The following is a 24,418-nucleotide window of genomic DNA, read 5'->3' as shown; positions in this document are numbered from 1 at the left end:
GGGATTCGATCATGTTTCACCGTTGTTCATCATCGTTTAACAACTCGCATCTGGCACGCCTGTGTGGTTTTCTTCGCTGACACCACGCTGACGACGGGTACGCATCGTTCTTAATCGGTGATGAGCAACAATGAAACATAATTTAATCTCCAAATAAATGTGAGGCTGTTTAAAGCTTCAAAAACACCTTCGGCAATCTGGAATATTTTTCTGGAATGGGTAGTTACATTTATAGGGCTTCATCAATCAATCTTTTGATTTGCTCCCTTACAACCCTACTGTTCACAGTTGTGTGGTTATAATGAATCTAGCTCAAATATGTCCTAATTAAAATGGAAATACCTAACTTAGTTAATACATTGCTTCTGGTCCGTGTCCTGCTTATTTCCGCTTATATTTCTTTTACTTGGAAGAGGTGCATGCTATTTATTTAACAATTTAAATAATATTTATTCAAGGTTACCAACACAGAAATATGTAAGATGACGTGATGATCCACATTGCTGTATAGAACTTGTTAAAATAAATTTGAGGTCAATCTTATTAGTTATTGCATTTGCAATATGAGTAGACTTATTACAAGTCTTCAGGCTTTTTTGTAGTACAAGTACTAAATTGATCCATTTTTCTGTCAATTTGAACATGTTTGTATTCATAATCATCATGGGCAATACACATAGACCATGTGTGCAGAAACCATACAAAGTCTATACCATAGTTGTTCCAGCCAAGGGTTTGCTCCAGCCCAGAGCAGGCAAACTAGTGAGAATACCCTGTCTGCAGCCGTATAGGCCTACATATTATGTACTGTGTATTGGATTGAGGCAAGGGATCTGCATGCTGAGTATGCACATTTATAGCCTTGAACCAAGGCTACAATATGACTCAACTTCAGTGCAGTTAATGGACTAATGTGGACATCTATCCTTGAAGAAATGGATAATTGGATTTGCTAAAACAAAAACAAAAACTTTTTAAAGTTCCAGTCCATGTCTTTTGTTTTTGCATTTCGGACAAATGTAAAAACAATGAAAAAACACTCTTTCAGAAGAATACAACAAAATTACTTTTAAGGTGAACATTTCAATTTCAAAAGAGTGTTGTTACACTACTTTAAAAATTTGACAATAAGCATACATGCCTATTAACGAGTTGCTCAGACAAGAACAAATTTCTATGGTAGTTTGTTAAACTTTTTCATTTTTTCTTTTCATTTATAAATATGTAAATTAAAAGAAAAAAAATGAAAAAGTTGATAAAAGTTCCCTAAATATGTGTTAATAGGCACATATGCTTATTATCAAATTTTTACGGTATTCCAATTCTTAGACTAATAAAAGAAAGAAAGTTGTATCAGGGTTCCCCCTTAAAAAAATTGCTATAGGATGATATTACAAAGTTACAATACTGCCACACCGAGACATCTGCAACTGCTTTAAATATTGTGTGTATGTGTTTTTCTCCATTTTTAATGAATTTAAACAAATTTTATACCAAAAGATGAAAACTAGATTTTCAGATTTTGGGTCGATCAGAAAAAAGCAATAGAGTTAGTCGCCCATTTGAAACGAGGAGTAGATAAGTATATTCTGTGGTGCGTAAAATGTGTTTCGTTTTCTGCACGTACAGCCAGATCAGAAAAGGGCAATACAACTTAAGAGTTAATCGCCCATTTGAAACAAGTAATAGATTAGTAAATTATGTGGTGCGTAAAATGTGTCTCGTTATCTGCACGTTCACCCACACACACATGCATCGAAGCTCATTTTATAGTCTCTTCAAACTTCGCTTGGCAAGGACAAAAAAATAAAACAACCTTCCCCTTTTCATATGAAACCCAATTCAACATATCTATCAATTTGTAACTGAGATGGTTCAATTATCTCCTCCTTGTATGGAAGGAATGGCTCATAACTGAGTTAATTACGTGATATTTGACCTCCCTCCCTCTCTCCCTCTAACCAGATAGTTGTAATAATTACAATCTCTGCTCTCTCTGGCACTGACTAGTAATAGTGGCCCTCCTAATGGCTGGCCTAATTTCATTGCACTGACTAGTAACATATATCGAGCACGTTCACACAGAAGGTTTTATGCTTAAAGTGGAAGCCCCACTTTTGGTTCAAGTTCCTTAGGGAATTAGTCAAGGTTAAAATTTATCCATGTAAATTCTGTTCTGTCTGTCATCAAAGTAACAGATGTATTGTCAGTTCTTCTGTGGAGAACTGGGCAGACGGGGCTTCCTGTTTAAGCAATGCTGTTCTTCTGCCATGTGAAGTTTCTTGAGGATTCCAATCCTTAAGTTTGTCCCCAAATGTTTCCCTAAGAAATGTTTCCCTAATGTATCCCCCAAGAAATCCAGTGGATATGTCGCGAATCAAGCCCATCTCATCCTCAAGTGATTCCGCTATTTTACAATTCTGGAGTGCTGAGCTTGGTTTAATTATAATTTAATTACAATTTAATTCTGTGCACCACTTGCCCTTTCCCAACAACCCAAATATCTGGAAAAATAAACCTTATCAAATGGGGAAGTTAGCAATTGATTGGTAATGCAGTGCATATAACAATAACACTGTTTGCCATCCTATTTTGTAGCGAACATGTTTTTTAAAAAAATGTATGCCCCGGACTGACCCTGACTGTGGAGCTTTAAGGGCAAAACAAACTTTTTTATAAATGCGAGAGATCACTATCAGCTTGCAGTTGCAATTCCAAAGAAGAAATTCTATTAACTTGAGGAGTCATGTGCACATGCAGTCGGGGAATGACTTACGAATTGCAATTCTCATATGTGACACGATCTGGTCCATGGGGGCTAAAGGCGGCAAATTAGAAACTGAGATAAAGGTAAAAATATGGAGTAAAAAACAATACAAAAGATACGAAAATAGATATAAAAAAACTTCATAACTTTAGAACCAAGTATGCTAGACCTTTGGCGTTTTCAGTAAATGATAGCCTATTGTATGTGTAATGTAATAATTACAGTACATGTAACTCAATTTTCAAAAATGCCTCCTTTGGCCCCCGGACCAGATTGTCACAAATACCCTACTCCTCAAAGATTATGTGACTGTCTGAACAGAGCTATAGTGGCCCTGCTAATGGCTGGTCTAATTTCATTGCACTGCTTGTGCTCACTACTGGTCTCTCCATGATATAGACACAAGAAACATTTTTGTATTTATTAATTTTTAATTTGGATGTTCAAAACCGTACCTTGCGTTACTTTTATTCTTTCAAATCAAAATAGTTATTTATTTTCATTAGCATTCTTCGGTGGACTTTGCATTATTCAGTAGTCAGTAAATTTATTGGTTCACAGCTGCCAATAGGACTTTTCAGATCTAAGGTTTCCGAGACAGCTGACAGATGACCCAGTTGACAACAATATTGCGGGTCATCATGCAGCTGTCTGTTGGACACAGCACCTATAATGCTAGATGTTTAATGTGTGTCACTGGCGAGTGCTTTAAATTATGTGCATACTTTATTACGATGTGTACGTACCTGGTGCACGTGCCCTGGTTTTCTGAACATTTCCGATGTTGATTTGAAATGATCTGTTAATAAATATCAATCCTGTATCCAAATATTGTTGGCCAGAAGTGCAAAACTTTTTTTTTAAATGTGACCCATCACATCAAAACACAGCATAGGTCTTTGAAAGTGTAAATCAGGCTTTCTCGGCCAAGTTAAAGAACTGATTTAAAAAAATAAAAATAACATCTCACACATTGATAGAATATCGATATTATGTGACAAATATGGTACAAATTCCTTATGGTTTTCATTATTTTTGATAAATATTTTCTTTATTTTCTTTAAATGAAAGTTTCCAGCAACTGTGTTCTGGTCACAACAAATACACAGAAACACATTGCATACAGTATATTCAAAATAAGTCTGCACAAAAAGTAACCCAGCTGTTATGAATACACCTATAGATTCAGAACTAATAATTGTTTTCACAATATTTCAACATAGCGAGAATTATGATTTATTTACACGCATCTTGATACCCCATTCAGTTTACAGCGATCAATGGTTATAATGCAGGCACTGTAAACATGTAAAGCCCGCCATTATCTTCGCGCTTACTTCAAATCAATACAAATAACTGCAACTTTTAAATTGGGGTATATTTCTTTCAAAACACTGCTGTATTGTCAATATTGAACAAAAATTGGACAAATGGGGTATCAAAATGCACATAAATAAATCATTCTTCTCTCTATGTTGAACTATTGTGAAAACAATTATTAGTTCTGAATCTATAGGCGTAATTTATAACAGCTGAGTTACTTTTTGTGCAGACTTTAGAATACTTTGCTCTACTCTCAGACACAAGGCCCAGTAAGTGTTTTTATCACCTTTACAAGTTCTATGCATTTTTCTTTTCCTTCCTCTAATCTAATTCTTCTTCCCTCCCTCTACCTCTCTCCCGCCCACTTTCTATATGTCTGTCCATCTGTCTGTCTGTAAGTCTGTCTGTCTCACTCTCTTCCTCTCTCATTGACACAGATTAATAAGAACTACATAATAGAAATATTATATAAGCAATAACACCCTAGAGCATGCAGTGCAAATCAGTAACAAAGTATTATATTATTTGCTTGAACTGGGGTATGATAACATAAATAAAGGCTTCAATGGCTTTATTTTCCCTGCCAAAGATTACCTTTCATAGTTTCCCTTGTACTAACACTTAGTAGGTCATCATCACTTTCTATCAATAGTGTTGGCTTTGAATGCTTCTTAAGTCTCCATAACCACAGCAGTATTGTGAAAGTTACTATATAAGTATTTATTTCAAGCTTATAAAAAATGTTCTGAGAAATATCATACTGACTGACTTTTTTCAAGATGTGAATAGAAATGTATCCATTTATAATACCAATTGACAATTTTCTCCTCCAGATTTTTCATAGAAAATGAACAAATTAGAAAACGGATCATTCAAATTTTAAAGAAAATTGAAAAAGAAAGTTTCCATTTCATATAATACCAGCTGACAATATTAAATGAAACTTCCTCCAAATTTTGCACACAAAATTAACAAATTAATAAAGAAAATGGACCATTCAAATTTGAAGAAAATTTAAAAATAAAGTTAGAAATCAATTGATTTTTTACTTTCATTTCATTTCATGCAAGTAGGGTAGCTATATTTTTATAATTGATAAACAATATCAAGACACTACCACCATTCGTATACTGCCATTTGGGGGGGGAAATTTGCAGCGCTCGGTTGGCCATCGGGCTGTTCCAATTGAAATCCACACACCCCCTATGGAAGACATGACCTTCATTTTCCACACAGGGAGTGTGAATTTTAAATGGGGAAAATGGGTTACTCCATTTGAAATCTACACCTCCTGTGTGGAAGATTAAGGTCATGTCTTCCATAGGGGTTGTGTGGATTTTAACTGGAATCACCCATTCAAGAAGCCCCATTTGAAGTTCACACTCACTGTGTGGAAGATTAAGGTAATGTCTTCCAAAGGGAGTGTGTGGATTTTAACTGGAATAGCGCATTATATAACATATGAAATACAATCATATAGGTAATATCAGATTATATAATATGCTAACCTAGAAATTAGTTGAATAAAAACTAAATGAAGCCTGGAGCGGGAGAAAACAGAAAAGGTCAGTTGAGGGACAGAAATATGGAACCATAAAAACACAAGATATGGCTGAGATGATGATATCGATTTTCTCTGTCTGCTGTCCCAATTACAATGTAGTATATGCTAGGTTAATTACAGCCTGATATTTTGTTTTACTTGGGGAAATCAAACCGATTCAAAAATTACCTTCCAAACAAAAAATGTGGCATGTCCTTTAAAAATACAGCACTGATTTTTTTTTAATTAAAAATATCCTGTTTTGCCAAATGAAACATAGCTAAATCCTAATCTTTTCTTACTGGCAATGAAAGTCAAATTTTAATATTGGGTCAATTTTTGGAAATAAGGGCCAAAAACATAAATTTTTATGGTGGGTTTTTTTTGTATGTGGTGACAATCAAGCCCAAAGACTTGTACAAAGATTTATTTCAAGTTATGCATTTTAATTTTCGGAAAACACATTTTCTAATCTTTTTCATTCAAAAAATAACATTTAAAATTATGAGCTAACTCTTAGCATATACTTGAGATTTTGAATGCTTAAGACTATGATTGCAGAGTCTTAGAATGTTTTGACTACAATTGTAAGAAAATATGTTAAATTGCATGTTTCTTGCAAAAAAGGTCAAAATTTTGAAAAAAAACACCACTTTTAAAATTCTGCCCCCCCCCCTGAAATAAATCCTGGTTATGGACCAGTTTTCATGACATTCAATTTTAGTGCCTCCAATTTTTTTTTTTCAATTTGCATCACTTTGGCATGTTTCACAAAAGCGTGCAAGGTCATGGAAAGTGCAATCATTAATGTAAAGAAAAAGAGTTACTACTATTAAGATATCTTAATTAATCTTTTGTGACTTAAACCACATATTAGCAGAGATTTTATACATCCTCTGAACGGTGCTCATATAGAAAGGAGGGATAAAAAAAAACCCACTTTAACAATACCCCTTCATTTATTAGCTTCACAAAGGTCGCATTGCTTCCTTCCAGCGTTATAATCACTCCACATCACCTGTCATATCCTGATGAAATCAAAACCCCCTCATTACCAACTCTTCAACATCATTATCAACACCACTAATCATTAATATCCATCTACAACATTTCTCCTGTCACATTTCAACATAGTTTTTATTAATTGACACAAATGAGGGCTTTATCAATCACTATTATATGATGTAGTGGAAATGTAAAAAAGATTATCATGTTTACTTGCGCTATTAATAATCCATCTAGCCAACTCATGCTGTGTTAAGGAGATGATGATGATGATGTGGTTGCATTTAGTTTTCTTAACCATTTGTTTGTTTCTTTCTTAAAGATTGGAGACAATTTATTTCTACGATAATATTTTATTTTGGCACAAAATATTTCCATAGAAAATGGAGTAATTTTCTGCTGCTTGATTTTAGAATCAAGAATAGTATTACAAAGCTGAATTTATAGTTGATCACTGAGGGATTGCGACGTATCACTTTCGAAAAGCGATGGGCAATCACTCGTTTTTATGATATAATCGTTCATCGCTTTTGCATTTATACAAATCATGGCGATCACTATTGCAGACAACTCTTAAAATATTCAAAATACCATAACATACATTTGAAGGACAACATTGATGTTTTATCAGCTCAATGCTCCAAACACGGGAGTACACGCAAATCGCAAATCGCTTTTCTGCAAGAGCGATTAAGTATGAATTCAGTTGAAGTTTTCTGTATCTTGTGAAGAACATGACTTGGTAAACTGTGAAATCTGCTCCTTGAACTATTTGAAGATGGATGCTAATTTCACTTCTCACATGTAGTGGCGTAGCCAGGACTTTTTTGGGGGGAGGGAGGGGGCAACTTTTAAGACGAAAATGGTCCAAAAATCCGGGGGTACTCAGTACAAATGACCATACTGGGGACGTGCATAAACATGGGTAGCATTTTCAGCCTTCTGGTATATCAATGACCCCCTTTTCAAAGCCTATTTTGGCATATGAATGGGTCCTTTTTTCAAAATTTTCCTAAAATTTTGGAAAATTTGTAAAAACTAAGACAATTTTAGTTAAATTCGGCCGAAAATTTCGACTTTTGGTATATCAATGGGTCCAAATTTCTTGAAAAATTGGTATATTTATGGGTCCACTTCCAAAATCTCAGCGGCACGTCCCTACCAAAACCAAACTTGAGTACCCCCCCGGGCCAAAAATGGGCTAAATATTACAGAAAAGGCCTAATAATCTTTAACAACATGTCGGCCAACATCCGCGGGGGTGGGGATGGGAAGGGGGACTTGTCGCTGGGGCGGGGGGCACTGTTCCATTGGCTATGCCACTGCTATTGTGAAAATGATAATACAGTAACTTGATTAAACATCACTCAGTATTGACTAAATCCCTAATTAAATAGAGGGACACGATATGACACAGCCACATCAATGCACAATTAATATGCATCGCATCGTAGTGGAATAGTTTTGAGTAGTCATACGCTCAAATCAATTTATTGCATAATAATGAAAATATTATCATAGGTTTGTTACATAAACCTTTGGCCACGCTATCCAGATAACTAATATGATATAATATTTAAGCCAGTGTTGCTAAACAATTGACCATGCAGACTTCATACCACCACAAACTTGGAAGCTGGTATAAGTTGGAAGCATCTGTCAGCAAGGTTGCCAAAAGATTTCAGCCTGAATCGCGGGTCAAATAATCGAAAAGTCACCCAATTTTTCTCTTTACCATTGGTTTCTATGGGGCAGGAAACTATCGGAAGTCGCGGGAGCCAATGTTGCCCCATGATCAGGGTGAATTTTGTTGGGAAACATGTTAATTTCTCATTTTCTTTTCCTTTAACTTCCTGATTTTCTCTTTGAACAGTTTTTGTCAGATGGGGCACTTTTCTCTTTCATTTTTTGGCTATTTGCTACACCCCCTGAAACCCCACCCCCCCCCACCCCGCTAGCTGGCTACTTATATAAATGAAGTATAACTTTCTGTAAGCATGTGTTTTGATTGTATTATCAGTGAGCCCAATTGTAATGTTTACTGGCAGCAAAAGGCAATACCACATTTCTTACCTTCCCGATTAGTTTTGAGTTCTGTTATGGTTTGATCCTGTTTTGACAGCTGAGCTTCATATTGGATTTTGTCCACCTCATTGGCTTTGAGAAGTTCCTGTAGGTCACTATGACTACGGTTGAGACTGCGCTTTACCTTGGATTGGCAATCTAACTGGCTTTGAACTTCTTCTTGTAACCATTGAAGTTTGCTCTGAAATAACAGGATTGAGATACGCATGGGTTTAATAACATTGTAAGAGGATGGATATAGACGTCATAGTATGTGAGTGTCAGGAAATAAACAGAGTAGACATCGCATCTTAAAAAAAATCATATATATCAATACTTCTTGTTCTTTTAATATATATTTCTAATGCCTTTTTTGGTCAGCACACAAGTTTATCTTCAAAGTCATGCCTCAAAACATTTCCCAAGACTGTTACTACCCCTGAACAAGTCTACAGATGCAAACATAAGGACCAGTGGGTGCGCAAAGGGAGGAGGGGCTGTGCCCTCAACTTTTGTCAGTCAGTCTGGGGAATGCACTAAATTGGGGAAAATTGCGGAATTCACTATTACAGCGAGCAAAGCAAAAAAAAAAAAGTTGGGGGAATCAAGACCTGTGGTCCCCCACTTTTCAAAACCTGCAGACTCCACTGTTAAGGACATGAATTTGGGCCAGAAAAGATATCTTACCCTTCCCAGAATCCTTTGCAACAAGATACACCACCTCATTTCATCACATGACACTCTTATTCTTATTACTTTGCAAAGGTTGTCTTTGTTTTCATGTTGAGAATAGACTGGCTAAACATGGGTCGATAGTCAAGAAATAACATATTATGCAAGATCTGGATGTGCTCTGTTCATTGAGGTACATTTCATGATTACTATAGACCCATGATGCACTAGTTAGCAACAGATAAGTTAGCAATTCAATACAGGATATTGAAATGGCAGAAATGCATTATGGTAAGTGTAAGCTATCTTCTCTTGATTTGGGCAGTTTTGCAAACACTTTTTTTACAACACACATTCAGCGTTGGATGTAAGGCATTTTTTTATGCGTAGCATTATCAGCTTCCACTTCTTGGTTTTTGTTACATTTGCACATTTAACTGTACAAGTCTATGGCATAAAATTGCTACACATTTCCAAATTGGGTAGCAAAGTGATCAAAATTGAGCAGCATTTTGCTCCGCGATACCGGCTATGGCCAACGCTGCACACATTCATACAAGAAATCAAGAACAACATATTAAAATCTCAGTTTTGAAGCAGCTTTTTACTTCACAATTGATATGTTATATAAAAGTTACATAACAAAATATTATTCATTAGCTTTTGTTAAACATGGTCCACACAATGCAAATTAGGAAGAAAAAAAAAAGGTTGAGTTGAGGTGGATCATCCTGCATACTGAACGCAGCTAGATATATTTTAGTCTTCTAATTACATTGTGAAATTTATAGTACTCACGTAACTAGCTCTAACTAAATTAGTTCTGCAAGACTGGCAGATTTAATTTTATCAGGGAAGCCATTAAGCAACTTATGAAATTAAAATCTCTGTGTATTGGTTTTTATAGCACATGCAATTGCATTAGAAACTTTTATGGAAAATGTAGTATGGTGCTTAAGACTCTGGTATATTAAAGGGTCTTCGGGTACTGTACTACATGGAATTTCTGACTCAGTACAACAAAAGTGGAAATTTTCATGCATGTAATTTTTTGCACCTTGCCAATTTGTAACTGTCTCACTTGTTTTTAATTAGTAATTCCATAGCTTCCATACATTAAAATAGTGATCATTCAACTGTTTGAGAAAGGGATATCTGGTTGGTTGAAAGTTATGATTATAAAAAACAAAACTAAATTAAAATAGGCAAATTAAATTGTTCATTATTTTGGAATAGATAGATCAAAAACAATTTAAGCTTTGATTTGGTATCAAAACATGCAATTCAAATGTAAAATATATTACATTTAACATGAAAATATCTCAGTGCCTTGTGACCAACCTGTCTGACTGACAAAATAACAAGTGTTTTTATTTGCTAAACCACACCTGGTTGATCTAAATGGGAAAAGTTTGAAATGAAGGCTGATGTGCCCATTTCTTGTGATAGCTGTGGATGGTTTGCTCAAGCATAAAAATATTAAAACCATTACAATTCTCAAATTTGAGGCACATTTTTTTTGATTAATTCACCAAATAATGTCACTTCATAGAGGGGGTGTGCTTTCAAGATTGACAGGCTTTAAATAGTTTTCAATGCACCACTGCGAAAAAACAAGCTGCTTACCTGCCAAAATATCACTGGATATATGGTTGCAAATAACATAACTATTAAGGCAAAATGGTGTTTTGAATGCACCACGGAGTTTTAACCATAAGAAATTGACAAATTCTTCTGTACCTTATTACACATAAAACAATAGGAAGTTAATTATGTGGTGTAGACCCTCATGTTATTGCACTGGGTCTCAAATTTCACAAAAGATGCCCTATATTTAAATTTCTTGGAATTTTGCTAAATGTGATATTCATGTGTTATGTGAAATTTGGCAACAACGATCAAATGACAACATCAAACTGCCTACATCACACAACTGAAATCAGTCATTCACAAGTTATAACTTTTTCCAAGACTAAAATACTGAGGAATTTGGCATCTCCTTTAAATGATGTAATCATCATCAACAAAAGAAATGAATTAATTATTAACATCTTTAAGCCCTGTTTTTTATGTATGTAAAATAAGTTTATGTAACTAAAACCATTTGAATAAGATACCAATTCATACTGAAATTCAAAACTATTGACACTATTGTAACAGTAAAATACATATTCCCTGAATTCCCACGATCATATTTCGTCCAATCTTGTAACTACCAGTGTCTCCAGTTTCACATACTGCTGTACGAACACCCAAGTACACAATATCTTCTGCGCAAGAGATATCACGCAGAAGATGATCTATGACTACAAAATCTCAATTTGAAAGGTGACAAATTAGCACTGCTTATTTTCCATTCAATGCACCATTCATCAAGATTCTGACAGCTTTCATCTTAGATCACGCAAGTCTGTATCGATGGCTATAGATCCGCTGCAGCGGGTAACAAAACCTACGAGATTACTGGCGAGGAAGAAAAGATTTACGACAATAGAGTCTAGACAATTTCAATAGTTTACGGTAAATTTACAATTTAGGGATGCGAGAAGAGATAAAAGATGTTATTGGTGATTGACTTTTGCAGCAAGATGTCTCCATCCAAAATTTGAGTCATAGTGATGAGAAAATTCATCTCCAATAAAGGGGAGAAACTTTTGCATGACCAGTTGCAGGTATTTTGTGATTAGGCAAAATAAGATTTGTGTTGTCCCTCACAATTATAGTTTCCACAATAAAGATACATTTTCAAATTTGTATATAGATAATAGCTCATTTTTAAAACCATTAATTCTCTGAAACATTTTTTTCAAAAAATCAAGAGCTATCTGTTGAGCCTCTGAACCAATACTAGGCTTGTTTGTACTCATTGTAATGCATTTTTCATGCTGATTCCAAATATGATCATTAAAATGTACAATTATAAAATGTTTGAATTTTTAAAAAGTTTAATACTTGTCGTCTGCAGTCAACACCTGGGTGGAGAGAATTAAATTTGTCCTTTCATGGGTAAAAAACACATCAGAAATTATGATAATTGTTTAATCCAGTTCTGTCTACAATCAGGATTCATCTACCAGAAGACAGAGCAACCACAGTTTTTATTAGGTCTATAGGACTATAGGCCTATATCTTAAATTTGTGTAAAAGCGACTATGTCAGTAATTCTAATAAAAGTTGCTGGCCAGCCCAGCAACAAAGCGTACTTGTCCGACATAGTGGAATACTATACTGATCTGAAATTATTACACATTATTATGAGTGGCCACTTCTGAAATTTTACTTCAAAGTTCCTACCTCTGGGATGGCTAGCCCAGCATGTTGGTTTTTTACACCCAAGTGAAATTGTCAATCGCCTCTATCAAATAAACTCAATCGGAATGGTATAACAATTGATAAGGCAGACATGTTGGTCCTATGTTTTAATTGTCTCTAACACAGGTCTCTAGTTCGATTCCACAAACATTCATACCTGTTCTATTTTAGGATGAGTGACATAGTATTTGATAGGGTCTATAAATCAAGTTGATATAGTCATTTGTGATCAAGCTATCAGCCCTGATGGTGAAAGATAAAGTCATGAGATTCAGTGGATTTGTCAAGCAACAATGTTTGAATTATTTATCTACAATCATATAGATGCATCTATTTACTAAATAGTTTAGCTTTTCTCTTTTCAATATTTTTCCTAAGTACAAAACATTGAATGGAATAAACCATGACAGAAGACATTATGATAATTGAATAGGCTTAAAAGATACAACCCTTCCACTGTAAAGGATTATTTTTTCCTCAACTGGAACATTTGATACAACTTAAATCTATTGTATTTCTTGCAAATGGCTTAACATTGATACTGTGTTACACGGCTGTATTATTACCTTTATATTAGATGTGATTGGGCAAAATGAGTGCCTTGTCCACAAAATAATTTGTTACTTATTCATTATAAAACCATCACACATATTATAAGCTTCGATATAATAAAGATTCAACCCAAATTGGACTTGTGGTTCTTAAGATATGATCAATTTCCTGTTGTTAAAAACAAGAATTATTAAAAAAATGGGAGTACTTCTTCAGGTCTTATCTCAAAATCAATTTCCCGACATCACACTTATTTTCTTTGACCACATCACGTTGCAGGTGTCTTCCATGCACTCCTATGTGGAACGCAACAATTACGAGCAACATAATCCACGTTTCATAGCTTAAATACAAAACGTTCAATAATTGGCTATTCCAGTTGAAAATCATACACCCTCTGTGGAAGTCATGACCTTAATCTTCCACATAGGGAGTGTGGATATCGAATGGGGTTACCTGAATGGGTGACTCCATTTGAGATCTACACCCCCTGTGTGGGTAACCAAGATCACATCTTCCATAGAGGGTGTAAGGATTTCAACTGGAATAGCCCCATTGATGCAGTAAGAATGATGGGAATATTCATGCAATATTATGTTGCTTCCAATTTGTTGTATATTACTCCGTGGCAAATAAAATACATAGGTACTGCCATTATCGATAGGTATGTTCTCATGTGATATTTATTGGATCACGTTGTCTTCACTTGATTCGGTAATGGCTGAGTGAATCCAATTTCTAAATTGACCAATTTCTCGACTACATTTATAGATTAGAAATGATCAAAAGTATATGACCTCCTTCTGGACACGAGGTGTTGCTTGTCAAGGGTTTAGGTTAGGGTTCAGGATTAGGGTAAGTATTAATAGATGAATTTGGGTAATTAACTGCATGGGTAGAGGTGTAGGGCTAGAAGATGAAATGGTCAGTCCATCCCCTCACTAGGATCCACAACACAGTTCCTTTATCTATCAGGGGCACAGTTCTTTAACCCCAATACATTTGCACATTCATTGAATGACCTTTAAAAATTTGGGTACAAAAACTCATACGCTTCAACTTAAGGTCAAATTTTGCACTATGATTGTTTAATTGAGGTTATTGGATTATGCCATAGGGATGAGGCTATAGTAGTCCATAATGCCTGGTAATGGGTACTCTACAGCAGGTAATTTTTGAAAGGTTCCACTTCATGCTTTTCATGGTTAATTGAACTGCAAATTTAAAAGCCTCCTCAATCATTTGACCCTATAAAATGTGTAATGTAAGTCTTCAAGAACAATGTTAAATCAAGTTGAGGACAGAGTTTAATTATCAACTCCTCAGCACTGTATGCTCATGTATTTACATCAAAAGATACAAAAAACAATCCAGCACAATGTCATATGATATGCGCCAATCAGTAAAGGGCTGCAACATTTAGATTGGCAAATTGATATGAGGCAAATAGATAGGGGAAAAAATCAACAAAATGATGTAAGATTTTGTAAAGAAAAAAAAGAAACATTTGAAAAAGCAAACCAAGAATGCTGGAAATGTAAAGATTTCAGAAATAACATGCCTAGTTACTAGGCAAATTGACAATAATAATAACTAAATTTTCAAATTGATTCCTTTGATCTGATTGGATCAGATTATATCAAATACAGACTGTTATACAGATTGTTTTACATCAATTATTTGGTGTTTTTGAAGTCTACCTCTTTATCACATGCACTATTGGAATTTGGATGTACTTGAAATGGCCAGACTTTTTAAGATAAACTGTATAAAGTCTGAGAATTTCAAGTGTATCTAATAGTGCATATTGAAAATACAGGCATTTTGACTACGCAGTGCCAGAAGTGGTTAAGTGCAATAGCTGCCCTGTAAACAATTGGCAATTTACACACAGCATATTGTACCCATCTACACATGGCAGCTATTTGCACGTGCCCACTTCTCACACTGAGCAGTCGATTTTTGGAGAACAAACATTTTGATACATGTGCAGCCTGTATCTTAACTCCTTGTTCTACCATCCACAAAAAGAATGTCAAATTGATTTTTGGCAACTGACATACTCAGTTGATTGGATGCATCACTTCTGCGCATCAATATACGGAACCTGCGCAGCTCATTTATTCTGTTTGTTTGTTTTGCCTTTTATCAAATTTACTCGGTGTGAAAAACAGAGTGTTTCAGCACGTACGCTACAATTTTCTACAATTTCAGCGACCACAATGCTGCAAAGTTGAGGCAGATAAATACACAGAAGTTATCCAACTTTCTTCTACTTGCAGAATATTATACACTTTTGACACAATATATTTGTATAAAGAGGGTGCACTAAGGCAGGTTGGGGCTGTGAATGAAAGCAACCACTTTGGGTTCAAAGGAAGAGCCCTTATGATGGGATAAACAAAAAATCAAAAAAAATTATTTGTATTTAGTATTTAGTCTGAAAGTCTCAAAAATCTTGAAATTTCATCATTTCGTTTTACATAAAAAATAATCAATTTAAAATGCTTTTAAGCATTTTAAATTGATTATTTGTGTTAAAACACAAATTACTTCATTTTGAAATTCTTCCTTACATTTTTTTCTCCTAACCTAATAAAAACTTCCTTCTATGCTAGGTATGCTTCATGCTCTTCTACTTATTTATTTCACTAACAATGCAGACAGAGATTTATAGTACAGAATTCTACAAAATGTCTTCTATTTTTTGTAATGGGTACATATAACATCTCTCCCCTTGTGACCAGACAGGGCCATGATTAGTCTTTTAGCAAAATCTGTAGCTTTAATGAGCCTTATTTATTAAGCTAAAGTCAGCTAATAGCTGAAAATTACAAAACCGCGCTAGTCCCACCGGGAGAGCCGACTCGCAAATTAATCCATGCTTGACCATCGAGGCTTGACTGATGATAAATCAAAGCGTAGTTGGTACGGTCCGTTGGATGGCAACACATACAGGCAGTATTTAATAAGGGTTTCATTTGATACTGTAATCGCTTACTGACGCTGCCAGATGAGACGGAGACAAAGTATCTCTAGACGGAGACAAAGTATCTCTAGACGCTGGATAGTGTGTGCTGGAGGAAACATGCAGGCCTAGTTATCAATTCAAGCTTGTCTCGCCATCCACCCAATTTGTAAACAATCTCCGGGGACTTTGCTTTGTCATCGCTAGACCTCTTTTTGCAAATTAATTGGTAGTGTTGCTATGATGAGCAACTGCATTTTATCATTGGTTTCTTACGGCTATTTTGTTTTTATTTCTTTTACCTGAATAGCATAAGTGAAATTTTTCCGATGTATGATTTATGAATTATTCCGTGACAGGTGATGGAATACTTGACACAATTATGCGTTATCTAATTACCTATGAACTACTGACCTTCAAAGTACTGATGTTAAGGCATGCTGTGGTGGATACCCTAAGCTTGGAAATCAGTCAACAAAACAACAAACAAGTATTTCATTCTTTTAAAAAAATCATGTAATTAGTAAATATAATTACTATACCGTTTTCACCTTGGCAAAGGCATTGACGTCAATGCGCATATCATTGGGAGCAGTATCAAATCGAGAGCATTCGCTCAAATTGCTAGCGTACATTTAAAGATGCCTAGCTAAGATGAAAAATATTAAGTATAAGAAGTTTTCTGTTAGTTTCATGGAGATAATACTTGTGTCACATCTCTGTGTGAAATGTAATTAAAATTTAAGGAAGTAAAACAAAAGGTAACTTTTTACACAAGTTTGATGGCGCCAGAAGAATTCTAATTAACGAGGTAAGCATACTAAATTGGGCTATTCCATTTAAAATCCACACTACCCCTGTGGAAGATTTTGGAAATAAGACAGCTCTATTTAAATTTCATACACCCCCTGGGAAAGATTCAACCTGAATCTTCCACAGAGGGAGGGTGTGTTTTGAAAAGAGTTGGTTAATGTGCTAATTCCATTTTAAATTCATAATCCCCATTCCACAGGGGTAGTATGGATTTTAAATGGAATGACCATTTTCCCCCTTTTATCAAAAATTAAAAAGGTAAGGTAGCTTCATAAGGTGCAGAAATAGATTTTAAAAAAAGGTAATTGATTCACATTTTCGCTTCTAATAAGCAACATAAGATCAGAACAGTTTTGAACCATTATAGAGTAACAGTTCCAGCACAGGCAGATATGTCAGGAGTTTTTTCTCTGGTTTATCTGCCTATTGTAATTTCATGTTTAGTTGTGCTAGAGTGTGATGCGTGATTCTTCTTTATATATAAATTAAATATTCACTTGATGATTATTTTGAAACTGTGATTCATTTACTTATTTTCATTCAAAATAACACAACAAGTCAATCTTTCTCAACCCTATTTGTTTTCCAATTGTTAACAATCCTTCACCTTTACATCAATTGTGGCGCAGACATAGGTGATGGAACATTTTCTGTAATGAAGGTATTTCAAGGAAATGAAAATGTAAAATAATGATTTGTCAAATGACTTACTAATCAATCGGAGCCAATATTCTTCTGCCAATAATGTGTGCAATGTCAATACATGGTGTATAATTTGTGCCAATGCTACAATGATTTTGTATCTTATTTGCATTTTTGCTCTGAAATTTGTATTCAAAAACTGTGTTAATCAAGCAAAACTGAGGGGTGAAACTGCTATTTTTAAAATTGTCAACTTATTAGTTTTTCTCAAGCATTTCCCTTTAATATAAGTATAAAATATTATTCATTAAATGCATGCATTAATTTGAGTTGACGTTCTTAAGTTACACACCATCAGCAGTGTGCAATGTGTCAACAGAATTTGTATGATAATGAATGTTTAGCTAACATGATAAAGTGATGCAGATTACTCAGCCGGGGTATTTTTGGATCAATTTGGAAAATAAAAAATAAAAAAATCTAACAATATGTGCTTTATCCTTTGTGACCTGAAAATGACCATGACAATGAAAGTTAAAGGAGAATGACCCAATTTATAACTTCTTCCACTACTCTGCCTGTCACAATTGAGAATTTGGAAGATGAAAAGCTCACTGCATTGGTATCCTAACCTATTGCACCCAAAGTGGCCCTGGTTTACTCCAAATCTTGGTGAACCAGGGCCACTTTTTTGCCAAAGTTAGACAGATTATTGTTTACAAAAAATAGATGTGAATTCTCATAACAACACAGGTTGAAAAAAGAAAAATCCTAGCTGATCTTTTTTTAAATGTGAAATTAAAGTTTATACAACCCATTTATATGCTTTAAAATATTTAAATTGGGTTGAATGGGTAGGCGGGATGAATGAACTAAAATTGTATTATTTTACACAAAATCTGTTTCTTTTGAGAGAAAACAGTTTGATAAAATTAGCACACCAGCCAGCATTTGATCATAGTAACCAATGGTGCTATTAATAACTCACATAAATATACTTGATGTCCTTCCTATTTAAACTTTATGGAGCATTGCTTGTCATAATATTTACAAGCTGGTCAGTCACTTTAATTATAAATTATGAAGATTTTATTATGCTCCTCATCAAAAACTTAAAGGGATTTTTAGTTATTTTCAAAACCAAAACACCTTAAAATTAATCAAAATTAAGACTTGGGCTTTTTCAGAAAAGCAAAAATGTGTTTATTTGACAAACGATGGAAATGGCAAATATGAAAGCAATCTACTAAAGATAAAATGGACACTTAAAGGTGAGTGACCTGATTGACAACCTCTTTCCCCACTTTGCCCTATCAAAATGCAGATTTTCAGGTGAAAGCTCATATTTTTCACATTAAATATTGAAATTACAGAAATCTTCAAAAAACTGTTGAATTAGTCTCAACTGTGGTATACCACGCTTGAGACTAATTCTACATTGTTTTGATGATATCTTTGGAAATACACCAATTTGGAACTCCTCATTTCAATATAATGAGAACAATAGGGTCTTACTATATCAATATACCGTATTTCGTCAAATAAACGCCCCCGGGGGCGTTACATTTTCCCAAGGGGGGCGTTTATTAGAGGTCATTTTTAGCATGACAATTCCCGTTAAAATCATTAGGTAAGCTTAAAAGTCACGCTAAAATGACGAACTATGAACTTTGACACTGACTTTTGGTTCACTTCCGGGTTTCTGATCCAGATTTTCGCCAATTGTTGACGCTATTATTGACCATGTGCGCAACTTAGTTAGCTTACTACACAAAATAGCATGGAAATATCGGCATTTTTGAAACATCTTGGTTGAACAAAGTGGTGGGGGCATTTATTTGAGGGGGGCGACTATTTGACGAAATACGGTATTACATGATCATGATGATTATCATTAATAAAAACACTATAGACTACCAGTATCATGCTGTATAAAGGAATCAGTCACATTAATTACAAGGAACATTTATGTGTTCTTTTTGCATGAATACTTGAAAGTAAGTTTGAAAGAATTTGATTTTCAAAATATATTAGGTCACCTTTTTTTAACATGAAGGTAGGATAATTATGTCCATGTTTTCCTCACCTAAGTATGTCAATCAAATTTTAAAAAACATGGTTAAGACATTACAATGCTTGCATAAAGGAGGCGATGCTGGTGATAGTCATTAAAACAAGTTATTTGCATTGTATTATGAAGTAAGAATGTGCTACTATGACCGATTTACATTTACGAATGTCAATGCACGGTAGAGCAGTTTGACTGAAAATTATGTATAGAAATCTCTGATTGCCCCTTTAAGCAAAAATACTGTTCTCCATCAAGTTGTTTCAAAGACGCTATTGAGCCAAATGACTCACTTACTTTGTACAGGCAATTTACCACTTAACTCTCTCCACGAGGGTGTCGTCTACAGACGACATAGTTCACAATTTTTTTTTCTGCCTCCGCAGGAGGTAGTTTGCTTTGAAATTTACACCTAAAATGCCGCACATTGCGCGGCATGTAGGCCGATTGTACAAATTTATCTTCTGACAAGTACTCTAATTTCCGCCCAATATCGAGAGCCCAATATATATCCCCCACCTCTTTGCGCCATACATAAATTAAGCCTATCGCCATTTCCGAATGTTCAAAAGGTAATCACGCTTCCTCAGCATGTGCAATTACTTAGCATTAAAATTAATCTTATTTTATAGGATTCTAGAAACACCTAGCACGTGGCGACAATGGTGCGGGTCTATCAAGCTCATGAATTATGCATTAGAATTTTTTTAAACTCATATATTGTATAATTGAAGACCGAATTAAAAAGACTAGCTTGCGTATGCCGTCCTGTCAACCAGACCAAAAATGCCATACTGCGTAGGTCAGCAACCAATCACGGCGCGCCTTTGTCCTGACGTCAGACGCAAACTAGTATTTTTTTAATTCGGTATTTAATTATGGATTGTAGCCTCATCACATCAGCAATATCGTAGAAATTAAGTCGGACAACCGTTATGCTGTGTGTGGCAATGGGAATACACATTAAACAAGGTTTAATTTCATGATTACATGAAACCTGATTATCAATGGAAAAACTTTGGCTGGAGAAGTTGAAGCTGACGTTCATGGCGACACTTTGGATGTGATAATTTGACATCATGGATTGTTTTGTGCAAAATTGGAGGTATTTTTGGGCGAATCAGCAGACCGACTGACATGCAGGCTAGCATGCTAGGCTCGACTAGGCACGCAATCATCGTGTCTACATCATACCCGCTGGACAGCAGGAAGAATGTTTATAACTTACATTTCAATACAATCATGTTACTTTTATCTTGAACTTGGAAGAAACTGATTTCAATAACAATTTCAATATTGCAAACTCATGACCATCAGTGACCATACATTACACTAAACAGTGAGATCCGTGCCGGTTTATGACTAGAAAGTAGAATGGATTATTTATTTCTGTTCATCTTGATATCAACATTTAAATGGCAAGTTCATGAGTTTGACCTCAATTAAAATACAAAACAGAACCTGTGTCAAATCTACATTGTATGTCGCACAGTTATGTGTAGTGCATGACTGAGTGCATGATGCTAGCATGGCTAGTCTAGGGCTAGGCCCGGGGCTAGTCCTTTACTAGCCCTGCAGTTGGCAGTATCTGGAAAACACTCCTCCGACACAGCGCTAGTCTAAATCTAAAAAACACTCTGCCAGTCCGAAACTGAAAACCACTGCGCTAGTCCGAATTTGCAAAACATGGCGCTATTCCGAATCTGAATTTAGGAAACACTGCGCTAGTCGGATATTCGGACTAGCGCCGTGTTTTTCAGATTCGGACCAGCGCTGTGATTTTCAGATTCGGACTACCGCTTTGGTTTTCTGCAGTTTCGGACTGACGAAGTGTTTTCCAGACTCGGACTAGCGCAGTGTATTTCGGATTCGGACTAGGGGTGTGTCGGACTGTTAAAGTGTTTTCAGATTCGGACTAGCGGTGTGTCGGACTGTTGCAGTGGTGTTCAAATTTGCCAAATGCATCCATGGGTTTTATATCTTATTTTGTAGCCTATCTGAAAATTTTACTTTGCATAATTCTTGCGTATATAATTAGAAAATAAGGCCTACCTGACAACATTGCATAACAAGAAAGTTGTTGCCAACGACTTAGTTTCGCTCCATTTTGACAGGCCATATTTTGGTAACCGAATATCCGATTAAAATAAATTTTTCAGTCTTGTATTAGGAGAAAATGGACTCACATATTTTAATCAGACAAAAATCTATATCCAATAGCGGGCGGCCTTAAAGCTAGCATTATAAGTATAACTAATAACAAAAGGTGTCCACTGGTATCTTGAAGGCATTGTCTTTTTTAAAGACATTTCTTGTTTAATTCAAAAATTTCAGATTTGTAAATTTTCAAGACCATATTTGGAATCAGCATGAAAAATGCAGAAAATGAGTACAAGCCCAGTATTGGTTCAGTGATTTTTGAGATAGGTCTTGATATTTTGAGAAAATATCTCAAAACTTGGACTTTTTATGTTGAAGCCTGTGGCTAGCATGCAGAGCATTAACATTTGACATTCATGTTCATATTGTAGGCTACAATTAATATACGAAACTTGCATCAAATCGGCACTCACAATATACATGTATGATTATTATCATGTTGATGAAGACAGCAAAATTAAAAAAATAAAAAAAATAAAAAAGAAAGAAACTGAACAGTGCTGTTGACAAAACCTCCATTCATCAAAAAGTCCACAATTCTTGACTTGTACTAATCCTTACTCCATATTAAAACAATTTTAATTTTACAAAATACCCAAATGCTAAATACATATTATTCATCATACTTTAAACATTTTTCCTTCACTGCATACTTTGGTGCCTTCACCTTACTTGAGCATAAAATTGATGCAATATTTGCTAACAAAACACTAAATTCTGGCAATATTGTCGTTTTATAATTACATTTCCCTTTCCTTCACACACCGACACAATTTATATGCAATATTATTTCTGGCACAGACTGTTTTGACTTCATTAAGTTTGCATTTACACATTTTTAATGAAAACAATTTTGATTTGTAGAGAGCAGCTTGGAAAATGTGCCACAAAATATATAAATGTTGGTATTTCAGAAGTGTAATAATTTGACTGGCATACTTGCTGCACACACAATAAACAACATTGTTGTATTAACTGATATAACTTTATGGAGCGTTAAGAGTCTTAGTATTGCCATCTCTGTGTGTGACGCCCTCTTTACATCATGAGCAAGTCAATACCCTATATATAGGTCTGTAGGAACAAAACAAGTTAGACTGGGTCTAACTTTAGACCTGATCTAACTATATGGAGGTTATACTAAGGGAGGGATCTCTTTAATATTTTCTTTTTCCCCTCTACTTCTAGGAAAGTCCAAAAATTAAAGTGCTTCCATCTAATATAAGCTACATTTATTTGCCTATAACAGAATCTACAATAATATAGAATAAGATACGTAAAGTCTAAAAAAGTTCCTTCTCCATAGTTCTAATCTCCATAGTTAGACCAATCTAAAGTTAGACCCAGTCTAACTTGTTTTGTGCATACAGACTTTATTAGGATTTGTCATCCTCCCCTACACAGAAGCAAAGAGCATAATTAGCCTCATTACTCCGGGTAGGCGAGATCATGGAAATTTCCTCATCTTCATCTTTTTCCTCTTCCATTTTGTTGCCTCCATTTCTCATTTCCTTGCTCTAGATGGCCAAGTTGCCCACCTGGGATAGACCTGACTATGCTACTTAATATCAAATTTCACTGTATTTCCTCAAATATAGCAAACGTCACCATTTGGAGTAGAGAGGTGACACAATTAAGAAATCAACTTTTCTTTTCTTTACTTTTTTTCCCTTCCTTTCCTCATTTTCTTTGGTCTTCCCTAATTTCCACTACAGTATGAAATGAAGTACTTGGGAAGCTTCTATAGACTGTAAAGGAGACTGTTTTCCTGGTAAACAAACCTCCTCCCACATGCAAACTTGGGTTCAGATCTTGTAACTTTACTATTTGTTAAAGTAAAAGCCGTTCAAGTATTGCCCTTTCTAAGGTGTCAGCTCAGCATGTTTAATTTCTGACCTCGCCACTATTCCTGTGTTTTCCTGTCGTCTTTATGGAGGCAAATTTGATTAATACAAAAGCAATTTTGCGCACATTGGCTTGCACCAATGCAATAACACAATCAGACCTGTTCGTCCAATTGCGCTGGCTCACACATATGCACGAACAGAGCATTCCACCACGGTTAGCAGTAACTAATCAGTGTTTGTAAATGACACACACACGCCAAGCCAGCTGCAGCCAAGCGAGGCACAGCAACTTGTGTATTGGGCCATTCCACTTGAAATCCTTACACCCCCTATGGAAGACATGATCTAAATCTCCCACACAGACACAGGGAATGTAAATTTCAAATGGAGTTACCTAAAATGAGTGACTCCATTTGAAATCTACACTCCCTGTGTGGAAGATTAAGGTCACGCTTTCCATAGGGGGTGGATGGATTTCAAAAGGAATAGCTCATTTTCTTTACCTGCAAAGATATTGATTGATAATAATGAACAAAACAATAGGTAGCTAGACGCTCGTTTCTTGCAGGACAAAATGAGGTATCTTGTAAAATCCTTAATGAGCAGGAAACGATCTATGGCATTTGCACAAGTCACCATGTCAGTAATTGATGATGTAACAAATTTAATGCCAACGTTTCAA

At 35.2% G+C, this 24,418-nt stretch overlaps 1 protein-coding gene across 1 annotated transcript in view; it reads right to left on the bottom strand.

Moving 5' to 3' along the window:
* LOC140152171 (uncharacterized) overlaps positions 1-24,418 on the bottom strand; it is a 257,889-nt gene that overhangs the window by 47,841 nt on the left and 185,630 nt on the right. The window contains exon 9 of the mRNA XM_072174471.1: positions 8,712-8,904. Coding sequence (XP_072030572.1) covers positions 8,712-8,904 — 193 coding nt within the window. The remainder of the gene's footprint in view (positions 1-8,711; positions 8,905-24,418) is intronic.

This window comes from Amphiura filiformis, chromosome 5 (genome assembly GCF_039555335.1).
Source record: "Amphiura filiformis chromosome 5, Afil_fr2py, whole genome shotgun sequence".
Lineage (NCBI taxonomy): Eukaryota > Metazoa > Echinodermata > Ophiuroidea > Amphilepidida > Amphiuridae > Amphiura > Amphiura filiformis.
This window is presented reverse-complemented; position numbering and strand designations above follow the sequence as displayed.